This window comes from Corapipo altera, unplaced genomic scaffold (assembly GCF_003945725.1).
Source record: "Corapipo altera isolate COAL_440 unplaced genomic scaffold, ASM394572v1 51, whole genome shotgun sequence".
In the NCBI taxonomy this organism is placed as follows: Eukaryota; Metazoa; Chordata; class Aves; order Passeriformes; family Pipridae; genus Corapipo; species Corapipo altera.
In genome coordinates, this window is record NW_020884892.1 from 12,744,445 (window position 1) to 12,757,638 (window position 13,194).

The 13,194-nt window shown below is 31.9% G+C and overlaps 1 protein-coding gene across 6 annotated transcripts in view; it reads left to right on the forward strand.

The window, feature by feature from the left end:
* Nucleotides 1–13,194, forward strand: part of CSMD3 (CUB and Sushi multiple domains 3) — a 610,641-nt gene that overhangs the window by 442,738 nt on the left and 154,709 nt on the right. For all 6 annotated transcript variants that reach the window (XM_027645674.1, XM_027645676.1, XM_027645678.1 and 3 more), the window contains one exon: nucleotides 1,346–1,540. In XM_027645674.1, coding sequence (XP_027501475.1) covers nucleotides 1,346–1,540 — 195 coding nt within the window. The remainder of the gene's footprint in view (nucleotides 1–1,345; nucleotides 1,541–13,194) is intronic.

Genomic DNA, 13,194 nt, shown 5'->3' on the forward strand with positions numbered 1-13,194 from the left:
TTTCTTTTTTTTTTTTTCCTAAATTTGATAATTTGGACTTGAAAGAATTTTCAATTTGCCCTAAGACCTAAAAGTGAAGCTGTGGTTGGCTTACATAATAATTATTAATGTCTGTGTGATATCTTTACAGAATTTCTAGTAGATTGCCTCTTTTAACTTTTCATTGGCCATCCAAAGTTTTGAATGAACGTAAAAAAAGTTTTAGACACCACACTACAACTAGCTAAATGAATCAATGTGAATATCTAATACCTCTCTTAAAAAGCCTTTCATGAATTTCAAGGCTCATATAATCATTTGTTAATGATACTTACCTTTAGCAGAAAGTTACGCGGTGCAAATATGCCTGGTAAATAAACACTTCTTTTGATGTATTAGAAAGTTGGTATTGATCTTATAGAAAATGAAGAAGTGTTCCCCATTGATCTTCTCCACAACACCCTTAAATATTAAAGAAAATCTGAAATATCTGTCTTCTGCTTGATAAAATATATTACTCCAGACTCTATCCTGCACAGCACAAAATCATCTGCTTCATTATAACTTCTGTCTAATATATTTACTGGTTTTTTTCCTTAATGGAAATTGCATTTTTTCAAAAATGTTTAACTTTTCTCACCTTCTGCATAACAATGTTGTTAATTAGAAGTGCCAAGTGCTTATTTTTGTACAATTTTTTATTGCACATTCATGTTATAGAAATAAGAGGGAAAAAAATATAAAAGTATGTGCATATGTTTGAATTTATTTCAATATTTTGAAAGAAATAGCTATAAAAAAATTAAAAAGTTAGAAAAATTTAAGGAGTATTTTTGTACTTTGTACTCAAGTGATGGAAAAGAACTATATGAAAATATACCATTATATCATATGTAAATAGGTATTCATTTAGAGTTTATTAATGTTGAATAAATTCTTGTTTGCATGCTTCCTATTTTATAACCAACTACTCATATTAATTTCCTCCATTTACAAGTTTTCCCACCACAGATTTTAAAACTAGGATGTGTCTTATCTACTGGAAGAATGTCCATGGATCTACCTTCATCTAACTACATACCTACATCATTGGTCACAATGAATTTTATGATAAAAACATAGTTCTGTAATGGACCACTATAGAAATTATCTGGAAAAAATAAAGACTTAGTTTTAGTCATTACATAGTAATTTGTAAAGGTTTTAAAAAGAAGGAGAGAGAACATTTGATATAGAAAGAAAGGCTTCTTAAAAAAATCAACAGGGTCTACAGGGTGCTCAAAGAAGACCTTGAGAGAACTCCAGAAAATATTTGTAACATTTTAGATTATATTCAGAATTATATTTACATTTGTTTCCTCTATAGCAAAGCTTCGTGAGTCTTGCTTTGATCCTGGAAATATAATGAATGGAACAAGACTTGGAATGGATTATAAACTGGGTTCCACTGTCACATATTACTGCGATGCAGGTTATGTTCTTCAGGGATATTCTACGCTAACATGTATCATGGGAGATGATGGAAGACCTGGATGGAACAGAGCCCTGCCCAGTTGTCATGGTAAGAACAGTTTTTAATTTATTTTAGTTGCTGTTGTTGTTACTGTTTGTTTAGTCATATGGAAAAAACAGGTGAAAAATTGGAAGAAGATTTTAATAATATTCTCTTTCAGGAAAAAACCCTTTTCAACAATATATGTAATAAAATATATATGTAATAATAGGAAAACTATTGATTCAAGTTTCTATTAATATTGGATAAGTAGTGCTATGTGTTATTATTGGGAATAGAAGGTTAGTAGTAATGTCATTCTCTGTGCCAACAGATATTCTTGAAATAATAACAGCAGAGTATAGAGATATATACCATATATATGTATTTAAATACAACATTAAATATACTTTGGATGTCATAATATATGTTGGTTTCTTTTTTGTTATTACTAGTTTTGAAACCACGTAGATGAAATATTTTGTATATACAACATTACATCATTAAGTTGTTCAATGTATGAGCTGTAGAAAAATTAAACCTTGAAATACATGAAAGATCCAATTATTCAAACTTTTATTGATATGAAGAACTCCACTCATTCCAGAAATCTCCTGACTTCAGTTAGATGACCCGTCTAAAGGATCAGTATTTTCAGATTTAAACTCTAAGAAAAGATTAAATTGATAACCACTTTAGACTTTTCACTTTGTGAAGTCACATATTCTGTAAGATTAAGCACAAAACCTCTCCCATGTATGCAGATTTTAATATCAGAAAAATGCCAAATTACAAAATTAACTTTTGCTCAATAAGTTAGAATAAAATTCAATTATCATGTTATTTTCAATTTCTTTTCATAATTTGAAGACAAAACCCCATATTGAATCCATTTCCAATTTGAATAAGTATATATTTTAAATAGAGTGCACTGTGTATTTTAAATTTCTATCGCAAATTATATGGTGGAGTACCAGCAAAGCAGAAAAAAATATAAATTCTCCAATCTAAAGAATAACCATTATTATAAACATTTGAAGAAGTTTAATATTTTCCTTGTCCACCAAAACCACCATAGTACTGAATTCCAAAATTCAGTAGCATCAAATTGGAAAACTGGCCCTAGTAAATGTTTGGAAGTGTGGACTGTGTACAGTGAAAGTCAAAAGTTTTTTCCTCAATTTAAAATGAGATGTGAAATTGTTTCCTAGAGAAGAGTTGGTGAGGAAGGTGGTTGTGTATAAGAGGGGAAAGCTTCCCTTTTTCTGGAAGTTCTTTTTCGTAGGTAATGAAAGATGAAGAATTTCTTTATCAATGCAATAATTGTATCTCTTATTGTCACTTATAATCTACTTAGCAATCTTCCAGTGTTATCTATTTTAACATTCACTAAAGGAAAATATTTTGCTTGGAAGGACTGCCATTGCAATTAAAAGAGAAAAAAAAATCTTGTCATAAAAGAAGTAGTGGATATGTCTGTCACCGGTTCTAACAGGACCATTTTCTTTCCTGGATGATAAAGGCCTTATTTCAAAGATGGCAAACCCCATACTGCTTTAAGATATGATGTCACAGAATAGGCCCTCAAAAAAAATAAACAACACCCCCAAAAAACCCCAACAGACAAACAAATCCCAAAAAAACACCAAACCCTGGGCATTAGCTTTGTAATTTTCACTTGCTTTTCTTATATTGCTTTTTCTTCCAGTTAAAAGTTGATAGAGGTTTGTAGTTATGTTGATGTGATATATTACAGTATATTTTGACCATGTAATCAATGCTATCTCAAGAAAAACAGAGTTTTTATAGACCTGTGAGAAAGATGATATCACTTGATTAGCTTTCAGTTACATGGAGCTGGCAGAAACAGTTTGAGACCTTAATTTTGCTCCTGACCACAGATCTCACTTACACAATAAAATTTGCCTAGTAGAAAACAGCTTCCTCCATTCTGCCCATTGTATTTTTTAAACTCCATTGAAACTAATAGTGTTATAAAGAAACATATTAAAAAATATCACCTCAGCATATATGGGGGCTTTATGTATTTATTTATTTATTAAAAAAAATGGGGCCTTTATACCTGTAACATTTTGATCTGATGTTTTAGGTATGGAGCAAAAATAATTTTTTTTCTTAAATTACTTATCATACTCTCTACATCTTTACATTTTTAATATCAGTTTAGAATCTAGGTTCTTTTTTTAAATTCTTTTGAGCCATATTTAAACTTACAGATTTATCAGAAAAGTGAGGCATCTGAGAATATTTAAAAGAGAAATATTACAAATGAGTATTCTGATTTTGCTCATAGTTGGAGCTAAGTAGGTCAGAGGAGTGGAAGGGAAAGCCAGGTGACTCACTCAGCTCAAGGGACATGCTTTACAACATATACAATTGGTCTTGTAAAGAGTATAAATCAAAACACATATAAAACCTTTTCCTAGTCTATGAGAATAGAATTTGATCTAAGAGAAGAAAACTTGATAATTTCCACGAAGAAAAATATTAGATAAGTAACACAGATACTCTGAGGGTGAAACTGATATAAGGGTCCATAGTCAGACTCTATCAAGTAAAAAGTCTTGTTGCAATAATGTGGATATTTTCACTGAGTTGTAGAATCTCAATAAAGGAGGATAGAGTACCATCTCTATACACCTTCTGAATAATATGGTGTTACTTAACATACTCCTGAGAGATGAGTTTGACCCACATAGAGAAAGGAGTTAAAGGTCCTACTAGTTCAGAAGTCTAGTCTTTTAGATAAAATATAGTCAAATATACATCCTTCATTCAGACTATCAAGAATAAAATGAAGGTCGTGACTCTATTAGTTTGGGAGGACAACCATTAGGGATGACTTTAAGTGTTCTCTGAAAATGGTTAGTACATCAAGCCCCATACGAAATCTTTGTTGAGGAACACTGATGTTCTGTGCCTGGCCAGGCTTCATTATAAACTGGCTGGTGAATGGCTCAGTCCATCAAAACTTGCTTTCCTGAAATGTGCAAAACTAGAATATATGAGTGTCTATAGACCCTAAAAGACAAACCTGATGATTTTAGAGTTAGATAAAAGCTGAATAGTTTTTTATGTTCTACCTTTATTCCCTAATATTTTTTATGACCTAGTCCTATGTGCATTAGGTATGACTTACATTTAGTTGAAATAATTTTTAAAAATGACCTTGAGCCTCTTTAATAAGTGTGGGAAGTGAACCAAATCATTGGCTTCATTCTTTTATGAACATATGCAAAGATTATCCAGGCTAATATGCTAAACTATTTGGTATTTCGTGGTGGATATCAAGAACAGGATGTAATTAACATATGCATATGAAATATTAGTATCATAGGCACAATGATTAATGATTTCTCTTAGCTACACCTACTATAGGTAATTTTAAATTTTTGGTAGCAAAGAACAATTATTTACAAAGTAGTAAAAAGCTCTCTAATGGGAAATCATATTTATGACTGAGTGTGAAAACATTGTTCCTACCAGAAGAAATCCTTTATTGATCACTAAAAAATATTACTACACTTCATTACAGCATGTTGTTTAATCCTTAGAAATATTTGAATCCAGGTTTCAAAATAACTCCATCTGTAAGATATATCTAACAATATCCAATATTCAGAATATTCATTCAGTTGTTTCCATCTGTATTAAGTTGTTACAGTTATTTGACATATTTCAAAGCAGGTTTATATCTGAAAACTTAAACTAGTGTTTATTATTTTGTAATATAGTAAATGTTGACAAATTTTTCATCAATTATTCAATATTGATTACTTAATCAGAGGTCACATTTTTACGTATTTTTACAGAACAAAGGTGTAATCCTAATGTGGTTACTGCATACTGGCATGGCCTTTTGAAATCATGACTTTAGTCGGCCAGTTTTTTTACATGATAAATCATAGTCAAACTTCAAACTAAAGTCAAACTTTACATTAGAATGTAGAAATTTTAATCAAAGTATTTGGAATCTTCATTAAATTTTTCTGTCCCATTCTGCATTTTTGGAGTACAAATATAGAATTTTTGAATATATTCCCAAATCCTCAACTGTCATACATAAACAATTAAAAAGAAAATTTTGAAGGGCACAAAATAGTTATTAGAAGCCCAACATTGATTAACTTCCATATATGGCATTCAACATTTTCATAATTTTAAAAAAGCAACCAAACAAAATACGTTTCTGGACAATACTGCTTGTTTTGAAGAGACAGAACAGGTTGAATTAATATCTAAAGTGTAACCGAGATCAGAATCAGACATTATTACAGGGATACTGTAGATGGATAGTAGTAACTATATTTTGGGTTGCTGCTTATTAATTGGGGGGGGAGGGTTGTTTTTGCTAAAAAATTCACTTATATTAACTACTTTTAATTATTTTATGAATTTAACATGCCAGGCTGATATGTGCCTTTGCAGTTCTCTGTAAAAGGCTTGTTCCTCAATGATATTAATTTTTTTTAAATAACGTACCTGTGACAGAGAATTGAGTCTGCAGTAAACACGTTGCCTTCATACTTTGGAGGTGGCAGAGGATTCAGTGAGATAGCAGAAAAGAAGCAGAGATATAGTGAAGATACAAAGCCAAGATGGCTTATAATCACTAAAGAATTCTTGCAAAATCTGAAAGTAATTCTCTGAAATTCAATGTTTATCTTTCTCGTGTTAGGAAAGGCCCTCAGATGGAAGCTCTGAGGATTGCATGAGTTTAAATGGTTGGTAGTTACGGTATAAAGAGGGGAACAAAGGCATTGAGAGACGTGATAAGACTAACTTCAGTTAGCATTCCATTAAGGTAGTAAAGATACTGAAGCCATTAAGGCACACTTAAGAGGTGGCAGAGGTGATGCTGCAACTGTAGTCAACCATTTACCTCCTCTTGATAACACTTTTGTTTAAAAGAAATTAATCATTACTAATTTCATATTTGAATTATGACTAGCTAAATGATATTGCAGACTGAAAATCATTAATTACCATGGTCATGTGAACAAATTGTGCCACCTACTCTTGGATTTTCAGTGTGAGTCACTCTTTTGACTAGATTTCTTCACTATCTACTTCAGAAACCTTTCTTAAATGATCACTCATATAAGGTATAGCTATTATTTTTCTCATATTATGCACTTTTATCATGTACCTGAATCTTGGAAATCTTTGCGTAGGTAGAGAATTCATGACATTTGCACCATAAAAGAAAAACACAAAATTTATTCTTTTACTTTAAAACTACTCAATAATTCTCTTAAATATTTATAAATAAAATCTCTAAAACCAGTAGTGGGGAAAAAAAAATTCATAGCCCTTTGAGGATGTGTTTGGAACATCTTCAACAGCGATCTTACATGCTACTGTGGTAGTAGGAGAGGACATCAATTCTTTTTTTGATCTACTGATGATAAAGAGTTGCTTATGTTTGTAGTCACCGCATGAAAGGCTGCTATTTAAATCTATTTCGAAGTTTGAATTAGGGCAATTGCAGAAACCACAGAGAATTCCTACAGCAAATAAAGCTGTATTACTGAGAAGGAGGCACTCTGGTTTTCTTTGTTTTGTGGTTTCCAAGTATGATCAGTTTAACCACTTCAACAACAGGCTTTACTTAAAATTGTCATATGTTGGCTACTTACATTGCATTTATGATTTTCTTTTTGCCCAAAATAACACACTGGCTTTATAGAATCACATGGACAATGACCTGAGTCCCTAGAATTAGAATTGAAATCAATTAGGATTGCATTTTGAATATGAAAAATGCTATTTAAATGCAAAATACTCTGAAAAGTTAGTTATTAATAACCAGACTTGAAAAGGCAATTGAAGGTCTTTTGAAGAAATTATAAAGGATTTTATTTTATTGTGATTGGAATATCTTCTGAATGCTTAATATTTTTTCCCGAGCTTCCACTGTCATTTTTCATAAATATTATGTCCATTGCTTTACCATTCTAAGTTTTCCTCACAATATAGTCAGTGGAGAGAGACAGGCTTCTTAAAAGATCACCAGAGGGGATTCAAAGAGCTTGTTAAGAAGGTGTATTTTTCCATTTGCATCTGGACTCCGTGAACATTATTTACCCTACTTGCATACTCAGCAGGGTATGACTTAGAACAACAACACAGGAAATAATAGATCTAGTGAAATATCTGAACATACCACATACAGCAAACTCCATTTTGGAGGGATGTGTGTGTCAAAATTTAGCACTGAGATTTCTTAGAAAGTAAAAGAGTAGGCATCTGGGTGTACCTTAACCTATTAACCTTACCCTACAGACCCTTTTCAATATGACCACACTTATTACTCCTCCTCCATGGACAGGAAACCATTGTACACTGAGAACTATCAAGTAAGAAAGCCAGAGAGAGAAAACTTCCAGATAGTAGATTTGGAAGTAATTGAGACTTAGTTACTAGTATATACTTCTGGGAGATAATAATCTCATTTTTCCTAGGACATGTGACTGATCGGTCGCATGGGAATAGGAAATAAAAATAAGGTCTTTCTGGATGGATATGCAGGTAGTTGGTACTTTGGTGAAAACCCCATAGTTTTTTGGAAATGTGATTGAGTTAAAATCTCAGCTTTTATTGGAGATGTTTTCTTCATATCATACAAAGTTTAAAAATTATACTGGAATTAACTATATATATTAATAATTCTAGAAAAGTTCAAAAAACCATTAAAAATGGACACAAACACTCACAAAAAGCATTACTCTGAGTGTTTGACCTTTTGCATATACATTTGGAATTCATAATATGGCATTGAATACAATGTCCATTGAATAATAGATGTTGTGTATAATTATTCTTATTTAGGACATTTAAAACTGACAATTTCTTTTTGCTTTGAATATGTAAATTTTCAAGTAAAAGATTGAAAAAAACATTTTTTTACCTCAAAAAAAATTTTCATCATGTATTTTGAGGTGAAGAGAAACCTACTTTTTACCACTAGCTTACATAGATATATGCTTGTTTCTGTATTGTAGTGTTAGCAACATACATGTATATTTTTCTTTGAAGTTTCTTTAGAACAGACAAGGTGACTGCAGGGTATTCTGTTCTCAGAAAGAAAAAAAATAACTGCCATTTATTCACAGAGAGAAGCAAATATTTATTTTCCGAAGTCTGCAAGACACTGAAGTCAGATAGGATTATGTAGCATCAGTTAGTAATCATGGTAAATCAATTAATTAATAACTGGAATTAAAGAAACTGATCCAGTCAGCTGCACTGACTATAGCTGCCAATATGCATATTTCTGACTTAACCTCAGGCAGCAGTCAGAAAGTCCTCACTTTTGTCTAGTAAGATTTCAGTAATCAACTGGAAGCAGATTTATTAGGTGAGATATGCTGCTGGTTACATGTATAAGACTCAGATTTTATTCTTTGCACAAGTTTTGTCATTTCACATTGTCTATCACAGTGGGAACTAGGGGAGGGTTCTGAGGAACAAGAAAACCTGCAATTAAGAGACTCCATTGATTTAAATTTTAGTTACATTTTCTTTTCCTTCTTGACTGAGATACATACAGCATTTAGTCAACATACTACAGGAATGGTAAACAAGCTTAAAGAGGATATCTGCCTCTTTTAGATCCCATGTTTCTTGGCATTTGACTCAGAAGCTGCTTGTGTTACAGCTTATCTCTGAAGCTACAGTCTTTTGAAGGAACAGTATCTTCTACAACAAAATTTTACTCTTAATTTTGAGGTATTCACTGGATCCTTTTCATAATGTATTTCTCTTTTAAACCTTAAAGAGTAGATGTGTGTTAGGAAGTTAAAATAATAAATCACAACACTGTGCAACACACATCTGCGTATTCCCGAAATTGTTTCATTGTTATAGATTTAAAAGATTCCAGTTTCTTCCTTGTTGAACTACACATTTTATATGTTTCTATTGTTTTGTTAATCACTTACTGATTAAGCTGGTAGTTCAAATCTTTACTTAGGTAGCATTCCAGGAAATACACTGGTTTGATTTGTGGGTGAATTTTAAATAAAACATTTTCAGACATTAAGCTAAGTAATGGAAGGCCAGAGAACATTAATTACAGTGGTGTTTTAATTATCTTCAGTTCAAATACTGGTGATTCAGTTAACATCTTTTATTTCAGCATAAGATAAAAGCATCTAATGAATAGCGAAACAGCTGGCTTAAAGCAGAGTAGATTTTCTCAATGAGAGGAAATGTGACAATAATGTGCTCAGAATGTGCCTGAATTGTCTGTAATGCATTAAAATTGGACACCCTGGGAGGAAGCGAAGAGCAACTTGTTTTGTTTTTTTTTGCTTTGCGTGGAAAAAGATATCAAAATAAGAAAGCTCATTGAAATAGATTTGAAGACGACAGCAAAAAGGTAAGTATTTACTGGTGACCTGGAATCACGTAAACTCACCATTTTAGAGAATTACCAATCAGAATCAAAACACAAGTGAATCACCAAACCTGATGATGAAACAACACAGTTAAGGAATCTAATAGAAATTAAGATATGTATTTCAGGAAAAGGAATCATGTTCAAAAAAAGGTAGTAGAAAGTGTGGCCATCAGGATTATGAGAATTAACTTCAAAACCTGATCTAACCAGTAATACTCTTTTCTAGAGATTAGAAAAGTGGGAAACTTATTAAAGTGTCAATAGCAGATCAAAGGCAAAATTGCATTCAAGGAAAATGTTATTGAAGGTAGGGGAGGGAAAGTAAATCATATGTTATCTTTGTTATATTACCTCATTGAGGTAACCAGAGAGGTTGTGCATTAGAAACTTTCCTTTGACTTGAAGGAACTGAGTCAAAATAAAGAAAATCAATAAACAGAAAAATAGCAGATTGCTAGGATGAGACAATCTTTTCTGTGTAGTTCTGAAAGAGATTTATATGAAGTGTTTGAAGTACAAATGTAGACCTTAAGGTTAAGTTAGCCTTTCTATTGAAGTAGTGTGAGGTGATGAACCTGTCAAAAATCTTCCATGATGAGTAATTGGCCAATTTCTAGTTATAAAATTGGTAGAGATTTAAAAAAAAAAAAAAAAAAAAAAAAAAAAAGAAAGAAATAGAGCTAGGAGAGCTAGGAGATGCATTGTTCAACATGCTGAAGAAAAATCAATGTAACTTTTGAAGAAGAATGTGAAATTTTTTGGGAAGTCTTGGAAATCAACAAGCATTGAATTAAATTATAAAGAGTTGATACTGTACCATTGAATTTTTATGTTTGGCAGTGTTCCATGAATAAAAGTCACCTTTTGAAGGAAAAGTAACACAATGTGTTAGGATAATACATGGTTACAAAGTAAGAATTGAAAATTGTTCATGTGATGGCATTTTTATATTACCTAGAAAAAAAAAATAAAGGAAGGTTACCCCAAAGATCCCATATATACTTTTGTTGGAAATTGTGCTATCCAATCAAACTTCACATAAAATTTAGAAGATAAAGTTCACACTATCACAAAATTATGTTATATAATCATATCTAGAGTCAAATGTACAAAGGTTCATCCTCAATATTATGTGACTTACAGAGTACAATATACATAAATTTCACTTTTACTAAGTGCAGACTAAATGTTCAAGAAGAAATAAGTATAAACCCTACATATAGGCATGTGATGATAGACAATTAGATTTTGGTTGTGAGGTATCACAGTATGAGTAAGGTTGGAAGGAACCACAATGGGTTATCTGGTCTAACCTCCCTGGTCAAGCAGAGCACATGGCACAGGACTGTGTCCAAATGGTTATGGAATATCTCCAGTGAGGGCGACTCCACAACCTCTCTGGACAATCTGTTCTGGTGCACGGTCACCAGCACAGTCCAGAAGTTCTTCCTCCTATTCAGGGGAACTTCCTGTGCATCAGTTTCTGCCCGTTGCCTCTTGTCCTATTACATGGTACCGCTGAGAAGAACCTGGCTCCATCCTCTTGTCACCCTCCCTTCAGATACCTCTAGACACTGATGAGGTCCCTTCTCAGTCATCTCTTCTTGAACCTGAACAGTCACAGCTCCCTCAACCTAACCTTGTAAGAGAGATGCTTTGGTGCAAGGTCAATCACCTCGAAGTGTGACCAGTGTGACCAGTCTTTTGCAGATCAGTAAAATTCTATCAAGATTTTATTTAAGGATTTTTTTTCTCACAGAGCATCCTTGCCCATGAGATATACTCTGATGAGTCAGTGTTAACAAAAGAACAAATAAATATAACATGAAAGGCATTTGCTTCTTGCCTTCAGATATAGGAGAGTTTGTTTCTCAGTGCTTAGAGTTCAAGGAGAAATAAAATTGAAAATTTTAAATGTAATCTTTATTACAAGGAAATAAAACAGTATTAGATTCCTAAGACATGCAATTAAGAATACTTTTAAACAGTTGAATAAAAGTTCCTTAAATCTATCTTTTTGATACTGAGAAATAGATCTGTGTGCTGTCTTCAGCTTGGTGATTTGAAATGTAGTAAATAAGATTCTCTGTGTTGCTGATCACTAGAGAATCCCAGCAATACACGTGAAGGTCTTCCAGACACAAAAGCCAGTAACCTTGCTTTGTTTTTTGTCTTATGGCATCCCTAGGGATTGAGATGTTCCTCAATTAACATAATTCAGAGGCTGTTAAAAATCTTAGCAAAAAATAGCTGCTATGATTCCTCTTGGGTTTTTTTTTGTGTATCAGTTAAATATTCGGTTTTAAGAGAATTAACAAATATAATTGTAAATAAATATTTAATTGTGGACAGTTTAACTGCCATAGACTTGTCCCAGGTATGTTCAGAAGTAAAGGTTGCTAACTAAAAATGTGCACAAACTATTATGTGGATAACATATATTTTCTTTCATTTCAATCTAGAAAGCAACTGGACTTAGAATGCTGTTGCAGTTATGCAACTAAAAAGTATAGTTGCAATTCAGTACAAAAATAAAATTACCTTTAATAACTGTTTTTCTTAAACTAGTAAAAAATACAAAATATTGGATTTTTCAAGGCACAAAGGGAAATAGTTCCTTTCTTATTTTAAAACAATTTCTAACCAGTACAATTAATTGCAAATCACATGGAAAATACTGAATTAATTCCATTAGAAATTAGAAATGTCATTGTTGTAATCTTGCTTTAAATATAATCAATCTTTCAAGAATTAACAAGAGATACATTGTAATCAAAAAGTAGTTACACATAAAAGAAGCTTTACCTCACTCAAGAAGAGCTCAAGATTTTAATGCCTCTGAAATTCTTTCCTTGATGGATGTTGATAAAAATGGTCATTCTTATTGTTATATAAAACTGTAAACTGTACTTGAAACATCTTCATATATGTTGATATTCCAGATTCAAAACCAAGTAAAGACATGACTAGTAATGTCAGAGTAGTGTAACTGGCTTTTACAGAGATAGATCACTTTCACCAGTTGTAACAAAAGTCTAAATAAGATTACTGAGTTCTGTGGGTATTTCCATTCCTTTTTTTTTTTTTTTGAATGCTTAAATATTTAAAATGCCAATTCTGTGTTATTATTTTATTTTATATTTTAAGTTGATGTTTGTGTTCATAACTGTTCATTGACCTGTTATTCTATTATTTATTTTACTATTAACAGTTCTTTCTTACCCTATTTTTCTTTCCTGTGTTTCAGGAGATGGGTACCTGTTCCTAAATTTCTGGGATTAATTAGTTATTTTTATTT